The 24376-nt window shown below is 40.6% G+C and overlaps 2 protein-coding genes across 4 annotated transcripts in view; one reads left to right on the forward strand and one right to left on the reverse strand.

Moving 5' to 3' along the window:
* Positions 1 to 18749, reverse strand: part of LOC104955082 (inositol 1,4,5-trisphosphate receptor type 1) — a 77495-nt gene extending 58746 nt beyond the window's left edge. The window contains exons 1-8 of the mRNA XM_010782314.1: positions 18662 to 18749; positions 17621 to 17734; positions 14934 to 15004; positions 6602 to 6711; positions 5968 to 6054; positions 5055 to 5213; positions 4251 to 4349; positions 3443 to 3526 (exon numbers count right to left, since the gene is read on the reverse strand). Coding sequence (XP_010780616.1) covers positions 3443 to 3526; positions 4251 to 4349; positions 5055 to 5213; positions 5968 to 6054; positions 6602 to 6711; positions 14934 to 15004; positions 17621 to 17712 — 702 coding nt within the window. The 5' untranslated portion in view covers positions 17713 to 17734; positions 18662 to 18749. The remainder of the gene's footprint in view (positions 1 to 3442; positions 3527 to 4250; positions 4350 to 5054; positions 5214 to 5967; positions 6055 to 6601; positions 6712 to 14933; positions 15005 to 17620; positions 17735 to 18661) is intronic.
* sumf1 (sulfatase modifying factor 1) overlaps positions 18666 to 24376 on the forward strand; it is an 8378-nt gene continuing 2667 nt past the window's right edge. Inside the window, exons 1-9 of one of the 3 annotated variants that reach the window (XM_010782193.1) lie at positions 18666 to 18752; positions 19369 to 19566; positions 20461 to 20634; positions 20803 to 20877; positions 21700 to 21782; positions 22722 to 22844; positions 22929 to 23043; positions 23725 to 23838; positions 23920 to 23979. In XM_010782193.1, coding sequence (XP_010780495.1) covers positions 18717 to 18752; positions 19369 to 19566; positions 20461 to 20634; positions 20803 to 20877; positions 21700 to 21782; positions 22722 to 22844; positions 22929 to 23043; positions 23725 to 23838; positions 23920 to 23979 — 978 coding nt within the window. In that variant the 5' untranslated portion in view covers positions 18666 to 18716. Of the gene's footprint in view, positions 18753 to 18973; positions 18992 to 19248; positions 19567 to 20460; positions 20635 to 20802; positions 20878 to 21699; positions 21783 to 22721; positions 22845 to 22928; positions 23044 to 23724; positions 23839 to 23919; positions 23980 to 24376 lie in introns of those variants that run through there. The other 2 variants (XM_010782200.1, XM_010782185.1) reach the window with 2 other exon arrangements.

Raw genomic sequence — 24376 nt, forward strand, 5'->3', positions numbered from 1 at the left:
ATGCTGACTAACTGTACATGGAAGGTCCTATAATGGATCTCGTAGCCTGCTGTTTGCCGCGGTTCACGTGGACACAGAGTGACCACAACAGGGATGGACCGTCGTCCTTCCTGTAAACAACCCGCTCTGAGCACGCTAAAAACACACCTTCCCTTACCGCCTTACGGCCTTCCCACCCTTGCTACAGCTGAGTCCCCCCTCCCCGGTGGTAGTACAACCTCAAATATGGAGGAGATGTCTCTTCCATCGCGGCACACGACACCAGGGTGGCTCACACAAACTCTTGTCCGCGTCTCCCCACTCGCCGGCCCCGTAACCGCTCCCTGCTCCAAGTCAACTGCAGGGAGACAGCAACAGGAGGGGGATCAGAATAGGCTGGTGAGGAGGGGAGACGAAAAAATAGTGGAGGAGAGCGGAGCGGAGATTTTCAGTGTGTTCAGCACTGATATCGATCTGGCACACTTGTGAGGGAAGGAGTTCTGGAAGAGAGTTAAGTCAGGACAGCGGTGGAACAGTTAAGGAGCGGGGTGTCGCAGGGAACCCGGCAGAGAGGAGAGAGACAGGTTCAGAGTCAATCGAGTGTGCTCTAAGGTTTATTTTATTTTGATGTATTCTATATAGTTGCCTTTAGATCATTTCAGATTCCAGAATTCATATTTGACACTGCAAATTTTTTGTTTGTTGGTTGTATTTGATTTGTTATTTTGAGAGTTAGGTTGTCTATGGTTCTGGTGTTATCTAGTTGAGTTCTTGCTTTAGGCTCAGCTCAAATACAAATAGTATCCTTTGGGAGCTATTTGCTTTTGAAAGAGAACCAATTCCTTCATATCAATAGTTTTTTAATGTTTTTGTTTTTGTTTTTAATGTTATATATGGAGGGAATACCCTCAGTCTATGCCAGAGCACTGTTGGAGCCAGATGTGAGCAGATTGTGATGCAGCTGTGGCAAAGAACGTGAACACGCAGCAAATGCTAATGCAGTCATGTGTCGAAAGGCTGCCATCTGCGGAGAGGCTATAGATACAACTCTACTTGTGGGTCTTGTCAAAGTATCATTGCTAGTAGTCTCCAGCAGGAAATGTAATTATCTAAAGTAAGTTTTACAATATCATATTTCCCCACTTACTGATGAGCGGGACTCTCAGGCACTGCCGTCTGTCATAATTCTGGATTCAGTGTGCAAAAACACAGAGCAGTCCCCATTAATTAGAATACTCGCTGTATATTTACGTTTGTCAACTTCAAAATGTAGACTCCAATGTATCGTTTCCCTGAGTCTTACAGTCCGCTTTACAGTCAAGTACAACTATAATTAATATGAGCAATGTTGAATACATTCAACAGCGCAAATACCATAAATATATTCGACAGTGTTGAGGTTTGGCTGTTGTAATGAGTTTAAAGTGTCTAGTGCTTCTCTGACACTCATGCACGCCAGGTAATCGATGCACGGATGGACAACGGTGTTTGACCTGAAGGTGTTCCAGTAGCCGGCCCGATCCGCCTCTGTCAGGGATCATGCTGCACAACCTGACACCGAAGCAACAGAGCAGATCCAAATCTTAAACATGCCTTCTTGCATTTATATATTTTTTTTAAAGCAATGTGGTGGACAGATGCGTATTTAGTTAACCCCTGGCACAGGGGGGCAAAGCATTTTGAATTCTCCTCCACCACAACAGTATATCATACAACCATGGCAAAATCAACCTTAAAAATATTCTTCCTCACCTCTATCTCCCATAGGGCTTTACTCGCTTGTTGCTGAGGTAGCTGACTGTCGCCCAGATAGTGCGGAGAAAAACATTGTTTTTTTTCTGTGTCCATCACAGTGAGGAATTCTCCTGCCTCGCATGAAGTAACGCACCACATCGCCTGGGAGGAGGAGAACGATGTGCTTACTGTCAACTTTATCTCTAACTTTAAAACGCAAATCATTAAAGAAAAAAAAGATTAATGTTGTGGTTTCCATATAAAATTTGACAAGATAGCACATTCTTATGTAAGAACAATCGCACAATCACATCTCTCATTTAAATCTCACTACTTCAGAATATCTTAACATGATGTCATAACACAATGTGTGTTTTATATTTTAGGTGCATGTATTTCAAAAAAAACATGGTTAAGTTGGAAATATGTATCTTGTAAAGTGCTGTTAGAGTAAACCTCTCAGCACTCTATAGAAAACATTATTATATTGTATTCAGAATTCTAAAATAATAGATCACTCTATATTTTAGAGAAGGCATTGTTATACACAGGGGGTCTGCAACCCGCCGGCTGCTTACCTGAGCCTTGGACAAAGATAGATAGAAGAAAATAAAATGAAATAATTTGTAGGCAATGAATCTAATTTTTGTTGCTGGGTTGAAAATGTTCTGTACTCTTGTATTGGTTGAGGTGATACCGTGGTCGACACCAATACCAAGAAAAAATCTAAAAATTGAGGTGGGGATGAGGGGTCCTGATACGGATCACCGCGCAACGCGCCCTTGTTCTTGCAGGTGAAATAACCTGAACCACGGCCGGACTCGCTGACTCAAGAAAAATAAAAAGTATCCGGAGGAACTACAGAGAGATTTATCTGCGTGGACAAGAGTTAGATATAGCTGTTCACAGCAACACGGATCGCTGGTTTACAGGTAATGTTTGATACATGTAGAGAGAAGTGTGTCAAAGGTGCCTGGCAAGCTTTTACGTATCGACGGAACACACGGAAAAGGAAGAACAGCTGACGATCTTGCAGTCATAATTCAGGACATAAGTTCACTCAGATATAAACTCTTATCTAAGGGTGGCAGCTATATGTTATTATTTATTTCAAAAGTAGTGGTTGTCCATTTACTGTTTTTCTTCTTCAAATGTGCAGAGGACGTCCCCAAGTGCTGTGTTTAATATATTTAAAGTAGGCCTGTGTCATTTTTTTTAAATCTCCTTATAAGAAGTTCTTTGTTTATTATTAGAGGTAAAGACAGTTTTCTATAATGTAATAATATATAAACTGCAAAAGCTGTCAGTTTGTCTATGATGTAACAAATATATGACCTTTATAAGCTATCAAGCTATCAACCGCATATGTTTGCGGCTGCAGACAAAACCATTGGTGGAAGAAGGGGACAATGCTCTTTGGTCAAAAGGTTGCAGACCCCTGGTTAGCCTACTGTAGTCGGGCTATTTTTGGCGTTAAAGCCGTTTAATGGAAAGCTGTTTGAATAAGAATCACAACATAATCTCATGTATAAGAACACACACGATAATACTTAACTGAACTGAACAAAGCAGGGCACTGGCCCACTTCATGAGGGCGACTTACAGCAACCCGCCTTGTAAGAAAAAGGCAGAATGTAGGCAAGTTTCCTATCCCCTGTGTGCCTTGGCAGACTCGCAGTTTGTAAAAACATATGAGATCAGTATTTCTGGCAGCTACTGTGAAACAAACCCCTTTTAGGATGACTTCCTGATTGTCGCCCCATTTCATAAACAAGACGATCTTCCAGCTGGTGTTACAGTTGACAGAGTTCACCTGCAAAAAAACAATCAGAGTTTGAATGAATGAAGGTATGATCTTGTGGCAGATGTCCTGAACAGTAGAGCAGTGCTAAAACACTGTCAAGGAGGAAACCTTCAACTTTCTCTTCAAATGCATACTTTTTCTAAATAAATCAAATTAAATATATTCCACATCAAGCAACAGCCAAGGCAGCATACACAGTCATTTATAACTTCAAGGCTTGTCTATTGTACTTGTAAAGAGTCAAATCCGACCTTGAAAAAAGTTGAACTTCCTTTCTTTGTTAAGAGTAACCACTTGATATCATAAACATTAATGATTTGTGCTTACATTACTCCCATTTCACATCTACTTAAACTGCTTGCGGAGTCTTGAATAAGGAATAAATAAGTCGGTATCAATCATGGTTATGAGCAAAAATTGCACAACTGCCCCAAACCGAATTCGCTTTTTGTGTTTCTAAAAAGGAACTTTGATAAAATGTGTTTTAAAGTAGCTCAGAGCAGTCTACAGTTATGAGAGAGAAACAGGACGTCTCTCAAGATGCAGAGTTAGCTGTAGCCCAGTTCGTAACTGTGCTAAATGCGAAGGGCAGGGAAACAGTGCTTTAGTATTTCACATCAAACAGCTAATAACCAAGCAGCGGTTATGAGAAAAAAAGCTATAATTAGATCACGGCGCTCCCACATGAAAGCATTTGAGGAGTGTAGAAGAGTTGCAGCATCTCAGAACAAACCTCATTGCATCCCGGATTATCCACGAGCTGGTGTGTGCTGGCATGGAGAGGCTGACCTGCGTTCACTGGGTTCAGGACCACTTTGTCCCCGATCACCACCTGCAAACACACACACACACACATGTTTTGGGAAGCTATAAATATCATGATGCTGGACGAAAACACCATGCAATAATGTACATACTCAACTCATCGGGCTCCAAAGGTAACAGGGACTTGCACTGTATTTTTATTTAATCTCATTGAGTTTTAATTACATTTATTTAACTGCATTTACTGTCTACTCTGAAAGCACAATGAGTAGAAAGTCAACTACAGTAATGCAGTCAACCTTGAACCTCTGAAGAGTGAGCGAGCATCAATATCCATTTGCATGTCTCTGTCTTCTGTCTATTCTAAGCAGGTATCCACAGTGACTCCAACTTTTGTTTTTGTCCACGGCCTCCTGCTTAGGCCTTGTGCCATACCTAATTTAAGAGGAGTTTAGTAGAGAAGCCCGACCTCTTCCGTGGTTCATTTTGTCCTCTGCCAACAAGAGCTTTGTGATCAGGAAAACCCTGATCGGGTGCTGGCAGAGCTCCATGTGAGGTCTCACATTGAAGCTTAAGTAAAGAAGACTTTACTTAGGATTTTCATGACAGAGAGGTTGCACACATTTAAAAAAAGTACATATATTTAAAGACCGAAAATAGCTATCAATCTCAGCCATGAATCAGAGTCCTTTGCTTGGCCTGATATAATTGACATACAAAACAGTTTCTCCACAATGCACCACTCCGATAGCATTTAGATGTGATGACTCACACTGTCCCCGATGGAGCGCAGTTTGTAGAAAGGCTGGATGTAGAACCAGGAGCCTTCGTTTCCAGCGGTGTCCAGCATCACTCTCATGGCGTTCTTCTCTAACAGCGCAGGCAGACGCTTGTTCACCGTCAGGTACTTGTTGCTCTTCAGGTGTAGTAGCTGAGCAGATAATACAAGATACAGTGTGTGATAAAACAAACAAATGTTCAAATATAAGATAAGAAGTAAGTGATTCTGATGGTGAGATCATAAGCTTGTATTTAAAAAGGCACTCTTAGAAATGGACTGACATTGTTCGTTTTCATTAACTAAAGTCAAACAACATGTAAGAAATAACACCGACTTCCTGCAGAACTACACTGAAAGCCATCACTTAATAAACTATGAATGTCATCTATATTACATTACATTATATGTCACACAAGCGACTTTCATACATTCAATACTGTGGGCAGGACACTTCACCCCAAACGAGCAATTTGGGGTGAAGTGTCCTGCCCAGAGACACAGTGACACGCTGACTGCAGATCAACGCACAATCCCACTGAGCCACAGCCTCCCTACATACGGTATGTTGTGGTTGGGTGTATCAAATTAATCTGTGGTTTGACTGTGATTCCAGGAGGTTTGGGCCTTGTTTATTTTTGGGAGAATACATTTGGGAGTTATGCCAACATTCCCAAAATAATAATACTAGAATATGTGTTTGAATGGTTTTCCTTTTTTTATTTTCAAGTTAACATTTGTGACCATGCTTAACATGTTGAGGCATATCTCAAATTCAAGATAAGAGTTATGATAAAAATCACCTCAAATGATGGCATGTCCGACCCACCTCAAACTGTGTGGAAGTCTAAACAAAGTGTATCTGACTAAATGCCAACAACATGAGGACTGTTCCAGTGAAACCAACCTGAATGACATTCCCGTACTGAATTACTGTTCCAAGCAGCTTTTTGTTTTCAGAATCATTTTGCTTTTTCTCCAGGTCAGCTGCATGCTGGAAGGAAAGAATGGGATAAAAAGAGGAGAATCAGATCAAGACCAGCAGCATTGTTCACATAAACCAGTTTCACTGTAATGTAGTAGCAAGTAATCTGATCTGTGGGCTGTTAAACAAAGCAGAAGTAAGCCAAAAACGTATGCTTCAACAGACGGCTTTAACAGAAAGTTCTGGCTCGATGGAAACACAGGAGGGATTGCAATCCTCCATTTTATGACTGCTTGGTCCGGTAACAGATTGCTTTAAATGGTATTGAAATGCAACAGAAAGAGAGAACAGAGAGTGTAGAGGGCAGAAGGAGTGAAATGCTTCATAGATATCTATAAAAGGAGTCTAATAGCAGGTTACAAAGTTATCATGTTTATTAACTGAGGTACAAATGTAAACTATATTGCAGAGTAAACATTTGTGCAGATCATTTAGTTTCAACCTAACGTACTCTACTTCTTCATATGTGTGTGGTCTCTTGACCCCGTTAGCCCCGAGGACAGGTCTTTGTGGCTTACTGTCTGCAGAGAGGTGAACATGTCGTCACTTCACTTACATGGAGCTTGTTGAGGAGCACCGTGTCCGTATTTCCTCCAGGCTTCGCCGCTTTCCAGAACTGCTTCTGGGCCGAGTAGCGGTTCATGGGACACAGTCTGAACAGACAGTCTGGAGACAGAGAGACAAAATAAATACAGACATGAAGCTGCATGGATAGAGATAGAGATCACTCCTAGAGTAAAAAAGTGGTGCATACACGAAGAAGAACCAAGATTCAAGAAAAATAAAAAGATAGACAGAAACAGAGACCTTGACAATATCTTAGGGAAGATGTTCATAGTTGAGATGGGGTGTGTTTAAATCAAAAGAAGAGAAAAACAGAAATAAGAATAGTGTATGTTGTTGCACGGTGACAAGCGGCCGAGATGGGTTTTCTCCGCAGGGTGGCTGGTGTCTCCCTTAGGGATAAGGTGAGAAGTTCGGTCATCCGGGAGGGACTCGGAGTTGAACCGCTCCTCCTTCGCGTCGAAAGGAGCCAGTTGAGGTGGTTCGGGCACCTAGTTAGGATGCCACCTGGGCGCCTCCCTAGGGAGGTGTTCCAGGCACGTCCAGCTGGGAAGAGACCAAGGGGTAGACCTAGGACCAGATGGAGGGATTATATCTCTTCGCTGGCCTGGGAGCGCCTTGGGATCCCCCAGTCAGAGCTGGTTGATGTGGCCAGGGAAAAGAAAGTTTGGGGCTCTCTGCTGGAACTGCTACCTCCGCGACCCGACCACGGATAAGCGGGAGAAGATGGATGGATGGATGGTTGCACGGTGAATGAGTGCCACAGCGTGGGATCACAGCAATAGCTTAGTTGCTATAACAAGATGATACAAGATTTGTAGAATAAACAGAGAATCTACAAAAAAGAAAGAAAACAGACCACAGGCTTGACTTTATAAAAGGACCCCTCTCTGACATGTCAAGTGATGTATTCAAAAACCTAATAACGAAACAATATAAACACACATTATTTCTACACGCTGCTCACTAACACATCCATGCATGGTTTGTGCGCGCGTGCACTTTTATCAAATATTAATTTCTTAATCGGGGAGGAATAATGAGTAACACAAGCATGTGTTTGTGTGTTTGTATGTACATTATTGTATTTGTGTGCTCATGATATACAAGTACAGTATTATGTGGTTTAACTGTTTTAAATGAGGCAACACAGTTACCTCAGAGTGTGTGTGTCTGTGTATTTTTTATTTGTGTTCAGTCAATGTTTGTGACCACAGGGACCGTGAGATGTTGCTGTCATCAGCAGGACTCTGATTGTGCTGCTTATTTTCATACATGTAGATACCATAGAACAAGCCTGGAGGGATAAGGGCCCACTATTTGCATGTGGACACAGTTTTAGCATAAGAGAGTTCCTCTTCTGAAAATAGTTCCTCTTCGCCATTTCCCACTGCAGCTGAAGCACACAAAGACTAAACAGGCAGAGTTTAGTTTAGCTTTCGGTTCACTACAGTGACATTTTGCCTGCAGAGTTAAACTTTTGCCCATCAGCGACTCCTCCCTCTGAGTCCTGGCTTTCCTCTGACTTCTCCACTCATCAGACCAAAGCTCTTTATTGTGAGAGGTTAAAAAAGAGCAGAAAAAAGAACAATCTGTCCATCCTTCTCCCTTTCTCTCTCTCTCTCTTTCTCTCTCTCCTCCTGCTGTAGCCGCAGTAACATGACCAAATAAGGCCAGCCCAGAGAAGGGGAGTGGGATGACAGAGGCCGAGAGAAGAGGGTGGGGACTCCCTATCTTCCACACTCGATATTTAGTCATCCCTCCTTCTCCTTTTTGAATTCCTCTATCCATTTCACAAACCACTCTCCCCCTCCCACTTAATGGTCTCTATCTTGCAAATCTTCATCTCACCCCCTTACAGCCCCCTCATAAGACGAGGTTTACTTTAGTATGACATAAAATAGGGCTAGGTCAACAAGGAAAAGGAAGTGAAAGAAAAATGATGAAGACAGGAAGAGAGTGAAAGAATGTGAAACGGAGAGAGGGCTTAAGGGGAGAAGGAACTGACTGAATACATTTGTGTTCATGTGCATCCCACATACAGTATGTTCACACAAATAAATGAAACTCAAGTAAATCATCACCAGAACTGTATTAAACTAAGTGAAACAGCAAATAAAAATCAACACACACTGGAAAGTTCTGCCTTTCGAGTGAGACTCCCTGTGATTTGACAGAGATGTTTTTATCATACTCTAAACACACAATCACAGCTGCCATATGAGTGCAGAGGGAGACGGAGAGTTTGCCTTTAATCACAGTCAGCTGCGAGAAAAACATGTCCGTTTCATAAAACTGAAATTTGGGTTAAGAATTCCTTCTGGGGTCACTGGACAGGAGCAGTGGTGGGTCTAGTCCACAGGGCAGAAAACTCTAATGATTCATTCACATTCCTCCAACTTGAGACACTAATTTAGGACTCAAACCTCCAGCCCATAACCACTGTGTTATTTGTCACTCAAATATCTATTTGAGTTCATAAACAAAGCTTTCTTTGATACCAGCTGCCCGCATGCTCTGACAAAGGCTAACCTAAGTTAATGTAGCCTTGAGGTATGCATGCTGAAAACATTTCCAGTGGTGTTTTTGACTGTTTTGAAGCCAAACCAAGTCATACCTTCTTTAGGATTAACAGGAAGCATGATCTATTGTGAAATAAATCATTATGGAGATAAAAGGATAGGAGGATATTTGCCATATTGCCTAGGCTTGCAGTACTTGAGTCAAAGTTTAAAGTCTGCAAATACAGCTCCAAATGTTCCAATATTCAGGACCTTGTGCTCTGCTCACATACATGCATTCAAAGATGCATGTATGTGAGATGCACAATCAAGCATTTGCATGACTAGGTAGGACTTTGATCCATTACTGGTCAGTATGTGAAATTAATGATGTCCGAAAGAGTTTCATACTGAAGCGTGTTAAAAATATGTCATGCGTTAATAATTACCCTTATTTTAAAAAAAAAACTGTCAACAACACCGCTCCTCCCTCTTTGTTGGGATTATTTAAGGAAAATATAAAACAGATTTATTTCATTTTGTTTCTGTATTTCATTCTTAGTGTATATATTTTCAGAGCACATTCAGAATGGACTTTCCAGAAGTAAACCTGAGATGAAAAATATTTGAATATATATTCCCAAAACATGTTTTAACTGAGTAAAAAAAAGTAAAAAACCTGACATCAATGCAGGAATAACTAAGTTTGTAGATCTTTTCAAGTGATGTCTCTGTGGTATCTTGCGACACTGCTGTGAATGTTATTTAACAAGGGCTGCAGATGACCCACAAAGATCCCTTACACATGCTCTGTAGACGTGCTAAATTCAACAAAAAGCTAATAAAAACTCCTGCGCTCTCTGCCAAACTTCACCAGATTTAAGAGGATCAAGGGGAAGATGCTTGTAGCCGTGGCGACCGTAAAAACTACTGAGAGAAGATGTTAAGTCAACAGAGATGATTCACCTCTAGAACAGCTGATCAAACATAAGAACTGCCACAATAATGTGATACTGTAAGAAGATTAACACACACAACAGCTTTCAATTGTGTGTGTGTTAACTGCTACTGTGTCAACACATGGCTGCACAATTCACAATGGTAGACAAAATAATAAGGTCATGGTTTCAGGACAAAATGTAATTACATCTACATTGTCTGGCACCCTCATACTGCAGGATGTATGCTCTGATGATGAAAGGTTGACAATGAAGCAAACAAAGCATGGTGCAGATGTATCTTTTATCAGTTCTACCTGTCATAAAAGCATATTGCACATCCTCTCAGACAGAAATCCCAACATGTCCACAATAAGAGTGAAGAAGTCAGAAGCAGGGAGGCCTTCATGAACCTCTATGATATCTGAGCTAATCTGCAGTTGTCGACCAACACCACTGGACAGAGACTTAGAAAAACCCATTGCATAATACTACTTCTAAACAGTGATAAATCAACAATATCCTCAATGATCTGGCTTTTGTAAACTGTTATTTGCTACAAAGTTCTTATCCTGTTGGAGATATTATGGAGGAAGCAACTAATCACTTGTAGTGCATCTAAGACAATAAATTGGTCCACCGACTACAGCTTCCCTGTATCCTGCAAGACTTATCTGCTCTCAGGAAAGCAATATATGTGGTTATTAGCAGAGGAAGGGACTAAAGACAGAGCTGCTGCTGGTGTTTGTCTCAAATGAACCAGTCTGCAGTGTGGCACTGACAGCAACAGTGGTTTGGGCTGACAACAGAGAGGTGGGGTCAAGAGGTTAATGCTACAAAGATTGCGGTGGTTTATGAGGGTCGAATGTTTCTGTGTTTCTGCAACAGCCATTTGAGTAGATTAAGGCAGGGGGGTGAGACATGGAGTGGGTTAACAAAGAAGGAGAAAATAAGCAACACAAGACACATGAAAAGCCAGGACAAAGGAGATGCTGTCCACTAGAATGGTGTTCACATGTTACTTGTTCAGCAATGAGTTTCAGTTCAAAAACAAATATGTAGAAAAGCAGCTCTTTCTGGATAACAGGATATGTTTTGATGTCCTTTTTTTGATTCGTTTTTTTGATTTATGAGCTTTAATCAACATTTTCGTATTGTCAAATATTTTGTAAATGAATACAACCTCATTGTTTCCCCCTTGCCTATAAAATAAATCAGTCAATAAACAACATTATGAATACTACTAGGTTGCATAAACTGAAATATGTATTATGGGATTATGTGCTGACTGCTGCTCAGTGTACTCTGCAATCTCAATGTGTGCAATCTCAGTGTGTAATGGCATTTCAAAAACTGTCTGCTTGAAATACAAAGCAAGGCTCATAATGCCCTGGCGTATGCACACAGACTACAGGAGTGAAAGTGTGATTTTGTGGAGGGTGCTTGTGTTTACATTAGGAGGAAATGTTATGCATACCTCAGCAATGACAGTATAAGGCCCTGCATGTGGACATGGCTAGTCTGGCCTTGCGCCTTTATAGCGTCCACTATACTGTGTAACTGTGTCCCTCTCCAACAGCTTAGGGGCCTCCCAAATGAGGAGGAAAAGGAGAGTGTTTTCTCTGCCAGAGGACACCCGGAGGAACCAATTTAGAAGTTCCCAAAGAAGTTTGGAGAGCAAAATACAGATTTGTAAGAACACTTAGCCAGACTGTGTTTGTGGATGTTTAAACAGGAAAAAACCTGTTTCTTGTTTGGGTGTACTAACTTTTCAAACTTCTCAAGGGTCATATATGGGAAGTTGAAGTCAGTAAGGCAAATACTTCCTCAAAAGTCACATAAATGAGGTTCTCAAAAAAACACTGCTTTTATGGTTTATTACTAAACCACTTGCAATATTGTACTACACTACTGCTGAAAAGTTCAGAAAATAGAATTAAGTGCATCACCTCACACGACCTCACCACAACCCTTCCCTTTGTTGTAAAACCACATTGCAAGTATGTAAAAATGAAACACACAAAAGCCAGCAACTGTACAAAAATAAGGTTTGATTTTGCATTGTGCTGTTGAAATCTATAAAGTGCGGCCCTGTTCACAGCTATACACATACAAAAGATAGATTTTGTAGTTTATTTGTGAAGCTTAATTGGCGGCACTGATACGTGTTCAATGGTGAACATATCAGCTGTTTTCAGAGTCGACATTTTGACAGTTCACAGCAGTAAAAACACAGGTTGCTAATGACATTAACGATGGCTCTGTTCTATTCAAGTGTCATGTAGGCCATGAGAGTCAGATGGTGAGTCAGCATGCACTAAACCACGCCCCCTGAAACTGAAGAAGCCTGATCAAATTTCAACATAATACATTTGTGAATTTACACCTGGGTTTTACACAAAGGGACATCTCAAAATATCTTCTGGGAGATTAAATCTACTGTATGATGAAATAATAAAGTACTTTGGTTTGTTGAATAAAAACTGCAACAATATAATTTAGAGATTTAAATGTATGCAATTAGTATGGAATCAGAAAATTGGAACTTGTGCCAAAAAGGCAATTATCAAAAAAGCATTGCCATTTTAAAAAAGGGGAGCTCTAGCAACTTATTTGGAGCTGCACTTTCATGAAGTTGGGGGACGAAAGGGAGACAGATGGATGGAAAACAAAAATAAAACACTGGCGCTCTTAAGATAAGATATTGTGACTTTTTGTTACTATAGAACTGTCATTTACTAAAATATGCCGTAATGCAAACAAAATCATATTTTCATTCTATCCTCCCGCCGGCCTGTTGAAGTAGTACTTCCCATGCGGAGTAAACTGAAATGTGTGAATAAAATCAAGGAACTGCCCTTTAATGTTAAGTTATTATCTGGCAAAATGAAAATATTTATTACCAAACAAACTATTTATGGCTTCACTGCAACCACCTCAATGTGTCCATATGCTACTATAGAACTTATCCTCACCTATACTGGTAGACATCCAGAAGCCTCTCACAATGACATGAAGGCTTCTTCTGGTCAACACCAGCTGGCGTGGCAAATTAATTGCCAATGCCACTTTAACAGCACTCATAGCTTATGTTCAAGTGTGTTGTCAAGACACATAAACAATTAAAAGGCAACTCTCTAATGTACAACTTTAACTACATTTGTTTTGCTGCACAGATATTGAAGAAGTTTAATAAAATAAAAAGGAAGCACAACTTTAAACACATATCTAAAATATCCAGCAATCATTTTAAATTTGGCAAACATGTTGTGTACTGCAGTTGGTCACATTTAGACCAAGACTTGTCCTTTGGGTGCACTGTGACTTGTGAGGAGCTTTACTGGTGACTTGAGGGAAACCTAGTGTGGGTGTGAAGAAGATTAAATGAGGCAACGTGATTACTAAAGCCTTCCTGTATGTAGTGAGCCAATAGGAAGCTCCCTATTAACATGTTGTGCTGTCACACAAAATAAACTAATCAACTGTAAAGACTAGGATAGTGCATGATTTAAACAGTTATAATGGTGTCCAAGTCAAGGCAAAGAACTAGGGGACCCACGATAATATTACCACACTTAAGTCACTTTGGTATCTTATTGCAAATGAAATGTGCTGAGTACTGCAATTTAATACTCAAAACTATTTAAGATATCAAATATTCAGCCTACACTTTTACATTTCTATACAAGTTAATCTAGATTGTATGGTTTTAGAGCCTTTATAAAGTCTGAGAAAACACAATGAACGTTACCTCAAACTGTACATTGTTATGCTTGGATGACTGGGAACATGGTTTAGAAGAACATCTACAGATATAAGACCGGTATAGACACTGCTGGCTTGCTTTTCTGACCTGGATTCCCATCTTTGTGTCCAGATCTGAAACACAGCGGCATACACAGAGAGAGAAAGACTCATCCTTCATGTCGCTGCAGGAGGTGGAGGCATCAGTCTGCAGCCTGTGTTTATCGTGTTGACAGTAATTGTCTCTAGGGGGAGATAACCTGTCCCGGGACACCAAAGGGCCACTGAAGAACCGAGCTGAGTGGACACTGCTCGGATCAAAGCTTTCTACTATCTAAATATGGTGCAATCTTCTTTATACTCTGGAGACAACAGAAGGCATCCTAAATGCAAAGTGTGGGCATGTGTGTGGTATGCTCACTCTCCAACAAGCTTCAAAGTCAAACTGATAAAACACATGGCCTACGGATTTGATGAAAAACTACATTTGGTTTGACATACTTTCTAAACTTATCAGACTTCATTCACCCACAGACCTCATTCACCGGCCAACAATCCTCTGATGTTGCTTCTTTTTTTTTCAATCAAATATTCATTCAGCAGTGACCAGAAAAAGTTCTGTTTTTGAACCTCTTAGATAAATTAAACTTGCCTTTAATACACTCTTATTCTCTGTATAAAGTCGGGCCAGGCCTCTCCCCAGAGATATAAACCTCCAGCCTGAGAACCGAGGGTCATGAGTTACACTTCCTGTATGGGAGCTAAAAATAGCGGGTTCCCCAATGAAGACATCTTAAGTGTTTTCTTCTTAAAGCAGCCTTTCAAGCATGATGTTTTCCAACAAATTAACATCAGAGCTGATTCTCTTGATCCGCCTCTATACCTCTGCAATCAATGGATGCAAGCGAACACACAGCTATAAACACATGCATGGATGCTTGTGCACGCGCACATGCACAAACACCATTAACAGCCCCGTTTGAAGTCCAGTGGACAGAGATATTGTGGCTGTCACCAAAGAAACACAGCATAACAGATTCAGCAGCGTCTCTCTCACAGAGCCACAGTATAAACAGTCAGCAGTTAGTGTGATGATGTCAGGCCTCAGGGGGAGGAGAGGAGGGGACTCTGAGTCTCTTACCTCTGAACTTCTTCGGAGGGTTGTTGAGGTCCCCCGCGTCAGGCTGGACGACACAGCGATCATCCACCAAACTAAGGATATAAACACGGATAACGTTGGTTATCACATGCAGGAAACACAAGCACAGACACACTCAAAGAAAATGGTAAACCGCGTTCTGTATTTCTTAGCTGTAAATTTTGTTTAGCATATTGTAAATAAAAAAGGTAAAATATGTTTCTAATGTCTTATCTTTGAATGAAACCAATCACTGATGGCCCACTAAGCTGCTTTTCATAGTAAAATGTGTTTTTTCATTCTTTACGTAAACACTTGAACTACAACCACTTTTGATAACCTAGAATCCTCTCAAATGTGAATATGTGGTGGTGTTATTAGTTTTCTATAATAGTAAATTGAATAGCTATGGATTTTGGACTGAAGAAAAATACATTTAAGGTTTTAGTAAGCATGATTGAAAAAATTATTAAAACTAATTATAGAGATGTATTAAGATTGTGTTTGTTGTTTGAAAACAGATCATGAAGGTTTCAATTTAAACTGATTTGGGTGATTGTTAAACATGGGAGTGGCCAATACACAAAAGTTCTCCAAAAAAAGCTTTTGTATGTAAAAAAACTGGTGCTGCTTTTTTCATTGAAAGCTCTAGCTGCAGCATGTTAATACCCTATGCCTCCAAACAATAATGAAATCATTTGGGATTAGATGACCCTTGGGCAGGCTAGAATTTCTAGAGACAAATTGAACTTTTACTGGCTTAGAATAACACTCGTCTGGACATGGGCCAAATCCATCCCACATCCATTTCAGGCCTTTTCCCGGGGAATGTCTGCAGTTGTCCAAACAGACCTGTCTACTGCTCCAGTCTGTACACCTCAAGGAACAAGGCTGCAGACTTAAATAAAGAGTGAGAAAGTATAAGGGCATGTTAAGAAGAAACATACAGCGTGTGCGATCATCCGATGTGTGGATGATGCACATAACTAATCCAGTTAGGAACAAACACTCATTTACACCTTAAGAGGGTTCACTGAACAACAGCATATTTAACATTTTGTATCTTTAATTAGCTCTCTTACAGACCCAGTAACCAAATAGGAGCTGGAAATGCTGCTCCGCTAAAGAAGCTGAAATATTCAAAGAGCTTTCTCTATTCGGAAAATTATTTCCTCCTCTAAGGGCAGAAGATCTGGAGAATGCTGCTGAGTTGGTGGTTGTGCGTGGAATAGATGGCCCCGGGTCAAATCTGTCATGACAGTTTTGTAAATATGTTCGCTGGTACAGTATGTGTGTGAGAGAGTGTGTGTGTGTGTGTACGTGGGAAGCGCTTAAACTCGAGAAAGGCCACAGTTTCTCTGTAGTGACTTAGTCTTTGCTGTAGGTCATTACATTTTTCATGAGCAGGGGTGGTCCTGGTCGCTCAGCTGACTCCCTGATAGTTTTACAGATGCAGGACACATGAGACGGCACCTACCATTTGAACTCAAAAGTGCTTTTGTTGCTTGGGGGGGAAATCATTTAATGAAAGAATCGAGATTCTTAATCGATTCACTACCCTCTACAAAATGTCGTTTTGTAAAGGGGCTACTGATGGATACCACTGCCCAAGTCGAAGTAGGGTCAAGCACTATCGTTTGATTTGTTGAATAATTACATGAATAACAAAACATTTGTTTTTTTAATTGGATAGTTCCTTTCGAATCAAAAAGGTAGCTAGTCGAAGCCTTTGCATTTTATTCATGTAACAGGCAATACTTTTTGCATAACCTGTAACACTTGAAGTCACTTTAAATGGAGCAATACTAAAAAGGTTTTAGTAAAAAGTGTTTATTTGTGCAAGTTTAGTATGAATAAATGTTTTGTCTTGGGTTGGCCTTTGTGTGTTTCGACAGTTGAACAATCTTTTTAAATGACAAAAGCTCCCTGAACAATTACACACTGTAATTCTGCTTTCATGCAACAATTTGCCACACTGACTTTATAAACACAAAGCAGACTAAAGTAGATCAGCATTCTTATTGAGTGGAGATTTGATTTTAAATCGGGAATAGAACCATGATCCCACAAATTGAATTGAATAGTGAAATGTACCCCTCCTTACTGCTTTATATTTGATTCCAAATAATTATGTGTTAAAACGAATTCATGAAACCAACAAAACAATGATGCGACTGTGTGGGTAAATGAGTGGTTTGTGTAACAGGTTTACCATTTGTGTTCAGTTTTGTGCAAAGCACCACCTGAGTGTTTACCTTCAAACTCTGCCCTCCACACCTACAGTACTCCTACCACATACACACACACACACACATACCCTTCATCTTAGCTGTGCATTCTCCACCCCTACATTTCCTTTTCTCCCATCACTATCAGTGGCGGGGTCAGCCATGGCCATAGCAGCACTTCAAAAGGCCTCCCACTGCATTCATAGCTTTGTCTGTGAGATAAACTGCAAACTTTCATCCAGACCACTTAATCACATAATGGCCCTGATGGTGGGCAGCAATGTCTTTGATGCCTGATGGCACCACAATGTGGCTCTCAAAAATATCAGACATTCTCAAAAGCGGTTAACACTTGCCACTAGTGTGACTTCCCTTCTTGGACATACTGCTCAGCTTGCAGTAGAGGAGAGAAAAGTGTGAAGTGGGCCCACACATAATGGTCGGCCAGCAAAATGGACATACCCCAGTGTGCTGATGAAGCCATTGGTGGACCCCTCTGCATACAGGGAGCAGATGTCCCCAATGTGTAGGAAGCTCGACATCTTATCCGACATGTTTGACACACACAGAGAACACCTACAGCAAGAGAAAGGAGTGAAGATTAGTATATGATATTCTCAATATGAGACATGTTATCACAAAAGTCTAAAAAGCAGAAAAAGCTTCCTTATTTGTAATTCTTTCCTGATAGTATCTGTAAGAGTGTGATGATGATGATGATGATGATCTATGGTTACATTCATTCAACTTCAGTCAGTAACAATTGGTGGATTCTCATATTTACTGGGCATTTGTAGATATGATCATACACTCACACAACATTCACAGAAACATTTCCTCGTTTGATCAGTAGTGAGATTTGAAAAATAGAGGCTTCCCTGAGACTACACTGATACTACTCTCTGGAATTTGCATAGAAGCTGCAGGGAAATGCTCTGCTGTTACTGTTACCTTTTTGTAGAGGCTCAGGCTGGACAGTTAATGATTATGAGCTGCAGTTAGCAGGAAGGTTTATGCACCTGCAACAGGTCATCGCCGCTGAAGCTGATGTGTGCACCGCAGGTCCACTTCATTCAGGTTATCTGTCTGTTTCCAACCACTGCCTCTCACTGCGGTCGATAAAGTATACTAAATAAACTAACGGCGTTGTTGCAAGCCTAAAATAATGACATACAACACCAAATTACCAGCTATTACAAAGCACACGCGCGCATCTTTCCTACAGGCCTGTTAGTGTTAGACCAATGAAAGTCATATGAAACTTTAGTAAACGATGGTAGGCTGTCTTTTGATTCGGGATCTGCAATCATACCTATTTAAAGTAATCAGGAGCGTTTTCTTGGTCGTTTGTTGTTCCTACTTTGTTAACGACGACATCACAAGCGCTGTGAGCACTTTAATAATCATTTAAGGAGGGCGAAGTAACTGTATTTTCTCCTCTACGAGAGGATACGGATAGGAAGAGAAGATGGTCAACTGTACAAGTTGTGTGCTCAACTTTACCTCGGTCCGGGTAAACGCTGGGGTGCTCAGCCTTCTCTCGACCGGCTAGGACAACATGACTGTGGCTCTCCTCTTCACCACCGGCCCGAGGGTGAGATCCAGGCGTCAGCGATTGTAATAATCCAGTTTTTCTGACAGCTCTATCACCTCTCTGCGCCTGTCGGTGCTCGGGGCTGTGTGCACTGAGGCAGGCGGCTCATTGGCTCGCTGCCACCTATTTTTCTCAAGCGGCCGTAGTGTTGAAAGCTGGGAAATTATGTCCATGTGGTCCCATCCCTCTGAGAATCCAGGCTGTGTTACCACTCCCAGCGCGAAGTCCTGATTTAAATGGTGAAGAAAAACTATTTAACTAAATAAACTGTCAAACAGCACCACTTGTGGTTTTGAACACACGTGTATTTTATTTAATAGTGTTTAAGGAAGTCATTTTATTTACTTCAAACCATCACCATTTGCTGTTTTCGCAGGCCCTACTCATAGTTTGCTATTTTATTACTTTTTTAATTAAAAGTACACAACATATATTCACTTCGGGCAGGAAATAGTTACTTTTTCTTATACTGCAACCAGCTGACTGATCACGTGACTTTGCGGAAGTAAGAGTATCAACACCATGAACAGAATTTGAGCTGTGTCCTGCAAAGATGGTGCGATGTTTTGTCTTGTTTTTCATCGTTTGTTGTGTGAACGAAGTGTTTTGTACTCAGGATTCAGGCGGGGCTCAGTCAGAACCCCTAGCCGCTCAGGGAGCATCTAGCTGCGGCTGTGAGCACCTGAAGAGAGTCGCTGCTGTGGAGCCTGTGGAGGACAGCACGGTGTCTGCAGACCCAGCTCTCAAATACTCAAAAGGCGCCAATGAGAGGCTGCAGGAGGCTCAGGGAGATGACGAGAATATACTTAGTCAGGTAAGTCATCTCTTTTGTCCTTTGAGAAGAAATATAACAAAGTCCCCATTGAGACACTTGCTCAATAGACCACCACCTTGTTCTAAAACTTAACCAAAAGTGGTGCAGAAATGTAGACAGCCTTTCCGACCACATTAAAGATGTCTAATTCCATTTTAAAAAAGCATGATCTGAGTCCCTTGTATTTTACATTTACCACAATAGTATCTCCCAGTGCATAGTATTGTTGTAAAATGTTTATGGGAAAGACTGCATGTTGGTGGCATTGTAGTTGACATCAGTATGCAATATGTAACCTTTTAGCTGGTTCTGAGGAAGACAATGTGTTTTTTTGCTCAAGTGTGTCCCTCAACAAGCTTCACCAATGGGATTGTTAGTTTTGGCTTTGGTTAGATCCCTGTCTCACTGCCTCAGAGGCATGTGGGTTTCCTGTGAACCCTCATGATAGGCCCTGCACAATACACAGTCATTAAATATAGGTCACATCTGATGCCACTGTGTAGGATCAATTGGAAGAAAATCAGCATATAAACCATGTGCTTAAGCTGCATTTACTCTGCATTTGAATTGCACAAATATGTAAATAGCAGACTGACAATCTGATGTTGGGCTATTTACGAACGTTAACCAAATAATTGTATCCTCTCCTAAGGTTGGTTTTTGATATTTGATTCATTTACTTACAACATTTTATCTCTGAATGTGTTGCTTTTGATACCGTATCAAACTGTATTGTTTGCTTTTGTCTTTTTGAAGTGTATGGAAACATTGTAAAGCGTAGTGGTTTGCTCACAAATAGATATTTGCACTTAGAATAAACTAGGTTCCCAGCCATTTTAAAGTATCTCACACTATTATTTCTGAAGAGATTCATTTGTCTGTTAATGCATACAGATGGTGTTGATTTCTGGAGGAGAGTTCCTGATGGGGACGGACAACCCAGCCATCCCTGCAGATGGCGAGGGCCCTCAGAGGCCCGTGCACGTGGACTCCTTCTACATGGAGATCCAGGAAGTGACAAACCAACAGTTTCAGGGCTTTGTCAATGCCACAGGATTCATTACTGAGGTATTTGTCTATAGATTAACCCATAAGCTGTGTTTTGAATTAATAAAAAATGTGTTTAATAAATCAAACCAATCGTTATTGAAACAAATATTTGGCAGTGATGTTTCAGTGTTCTGATTTTAATCGGCATCGCCTTTGCTGATATTGTTTTTATCCTTGTGTTTTCAGGCAGAGAACTTCGGAGACTCATTTGTGTTCGAGGGGATTTTGAGCGAGAGTGTAAAAAACCAAATCACCCAAGCTGTAAGTGTAGTTATTCAACTCTTCTGTCCCGCTCATTTTGTTGTGCTACATCCAGATAAAGCACTGTTAGTGCCATGATTATTGGCTTCATCCTTTTGTAGCCCTGTGTAAAAACTCCTGACATGTACACCTTGATAATTGTTCTTCGTTGAAAAACACGTAATCATTTTAAAAGAATGGTAAATGTGGGGAGAAATATATATGACATGTTGTACACTTTTCATTGTCTTCCAGATGTATCGTAGTGTTATACCCTCTGTTCAGATGTAGCTTGCAGGGGGGTGACCTTATTTATTATTTGGAAGATCTTCATTGAACATGCTGCATGGGTTTAGCTTGGTCAAAGAAGAACACATTGCATTTTTAGTCCGATCCCAATCAAGGGGCTGATACTGTAGAACATTATTTTAACTTTAGGAAACGGCCTTGTCAGAGATCTTAGCTCTCCAAGTGCATTTCTAGTTATTACTGATATTTATTTAACGTTCCTTGCACCATGGTCGGTGTCATAAACAGATACAATGTAAACATATACTTCTCTTATTTAAGAGTCTTGGGAATCTTCACAGAGAGCCTGAGGCCACAGCCCTCCCACAGATGTAAACCAGATAGCAGAGTATTGACTGCTTCATCTCAGCTGTCATGTGGCAGGGAAAGTGCTGTGTACCCATTAGTGTGGCATAGTGGAAACCATTAGTACCATTGCAAATCTGTGGACACAAGCAAATTCCAAATGACATTTAAATGTAAGAGAAAATGGAATGAAGAGTAGAAAAATAATATCAGTCTGTAACCATTATATCTATATCACTCTGTTTTCAGGTGGCTGCTGCCCCCTGGTGGCTTCCAGTCAAAGGTGCCAACTGGAGGCACCCTAATGGTCCAGAATCCAACATCACAGACCGGTAGAAAGCTCTCTTTTTATCCCTGAAACCCAAATAGTCCTTGGATGAGCTTTCAGTCTAAGTGATAGGGGACAAAATCCACACTCTCCGTTCTCTTCCAAGCTTAGCTCAAGCAAGGACAAGGCTTAAGCAGTGATTGAGACATACAGTAAGAAGTGGGGTCATCTAAAGTTATGGCCTTTTTTTTGTAGAAAACCCCTGCTTTTTCATATTGTGACCCTATTCAATAGTGTTTTCAACCTCATTATAAAAGTCACTGATGGAGTCATATTTTGACAATGGATGCAATAATAGCAAACTCACATATTTCTAACCCCTTAAACAACCAGAAAAACAACATTTACTTCACATATATCCATCAAACTCTCTGGAGTGAACTGGCAGACAAAAACTACAAAACCAAGCCAATATAACACAAAACTTTTCCAAGTAGCTGATTGGCTCCTGACATGCTGTCCAATAAAAACTGAGGGGGCTGCTGTTTCTGAACTCTATTTGACCTGCAAGCCTTATCAACAGCCGTCCCTGAATAAGTTGTTTTAAAGAAACACGGGGGATTAGGAACTTGAAAAATACTTTATATATAATTGGAGGAAATCCATTTAATAATGTAACTCAGACTGTTGGAGCCTACTGTAAGCTTCACTTGAACTTCAAAATGCATTTTTTTTAAAGAGCACAAGGACTGTGGATTTTGTTTTCTACCACTTACACTGGATTCACAGTAAGAAAGGATTTCATTACAAGCGTTGTGGACAAGTAGGTTAAGTTCAAACAACCAGAAGTTATTTCACTCATTGTTTTAGACAGATTTGAAACATGAATGTGAACATTTTGAATATTTATGATCCAAAGCAACTTCTTTTATTTAATTATAATTGTTCTTTATTTTCAGCAAATATAACTCCGGTAATTAAATCTAAACCTGTGTTTGTGTAGACTGGACCATCCTGTTCTACATGTGTCCTGGGCCGATGCAGTCGCCTACTGCTCCTGGGCCAATAGGAGACTCCCTACAGAGGCAGAATGGGAGTACGCCTGCAGAGGGGGCCTTGAAGACAGGTACAATATTTACTCATTATATGACTAAAATTTGCCAATGTGCTGTGGTTTTCATACTGTCCCATGTCAATGTCTCGCATGTAGACTTTACCCCTGGGGAAACAAGTTGAACCCGAAAGGACAGCACTACGCCAACCTCTGGCAGGGGGACTTCCCCAACCATAACTCTGCAGAGGATGGATACATTCATACTTCACCGGTAAGACCAAAAAGGAAAGATAGAAAGAGGATGTAGTTATGGGTGTGTTAAAACTGCAACATATTTCAGGTATGAAAGAATCTAAGGGTCTCATAAGCAATTGTCACAAAACTGGAATAAGGTTGTTAATTGAGTCTCTGCCTTTAGAAGCTACAGGAAAGGAACGGTTTCCGGAAATAAGAGCTCATTTCTGAAGTTGATTGAGTCCTACAAGAAGATCAAATGCAAAAACCATCACATCATGTTAATCCAATCTCTTTTTCTATCATGAGAGGTTTGAAGCCCTGATTTAAAGATATCAAGCATGAAAAAATGAACTCAGATTTTTAAATGGTACAGTATACACTTCTGAAGGAACTGCATCTTTTCTGATCCCACTACCTGAAAAGAAGGGGCTTTCTTTTTCATTATGATACAAATGTAACATTCAAATAGCCACCTAATTTTAGCAGCTTGGCAATAGTAAAGAAGTAATGGATAAAAACAGATTGAATTACCTGAAATCTAGTTCAACACTAGATGATCTGTATGTCTGGATTAGTTCTAAATAATTTCATTCTGGTAAAACATACATACATGGACCTACAGTAGTACACATCCATAGGGCTTACATCAAATAAAGAGACTTTCACAACAATACAAGTTGAAATTCTTTAAAATGTGGCAATGCTCTCCCTGCAGGTGATGTCCTTTCCAGCCAATGGTTTCGGTCTGCATGACATTGTGGGGAATGCATGGGAATGGACCTCAGACTGGTGGACTGTTCATCACACCACAGAGCATCAACAAAACCCAGTAAAACACGTTATCTCTAAGCTTTTAAGTTCTTCAGGTTGGCTTTTTGAGCTAATATCTAATAACTTCTCTCTCCTTCAGATTGGTCCTTCTTCAGGCACAGACAAGGTGAAGAAGGGAGGGTCATACATGTGCCACAAGGTAAAGTAGACTATAACTTAAATGCTTTTTATGAAAAAAAAATATATATATAAATGCAACACTTTTGTTTTTGCTCCCATTTTTCATGAGATGAACTCAAAGATCTAAAACATTTTCTATATACACAAAATAACCATTTCTCTCATATTGTTCACAAATATGAAAAAATCTGTGGTCCGAAAACCCTAGGGTTAAACCCTAACCCTAACATGTCACCCATCTCCTTCGCATAGAGTTGATCAGGTTGTTGATTGTGGCCTGTGGAATGTTGGTCCGCTCCTCTTCAATGGCTGTGCGAAGTTGCTGAGATATCGGCAGGAACTGGAACACGCTGTCGTATACACCGGTCCAGAGCATCCCAAACATGCTCAATGGGTGACATGTTAGGGTTAGGGTT

Source organism: Notothenia coriiceps, unplaced genomic scaffold (assembly GCF_000735185.1).
Source record: "Notothenia coriiceps isolate Sejong01 unplaced genomic scaffold, NC01 NC01_scaffold00000496, whole genome shotgun sequence".
NCBI classification, from domain to species: domain Eukaryota; kingdom Metazoa; phylum Chordata; class Actinopteri; order Perciformes; family Nototheniidae; genus Notothenia; species Notothenia coriiceps.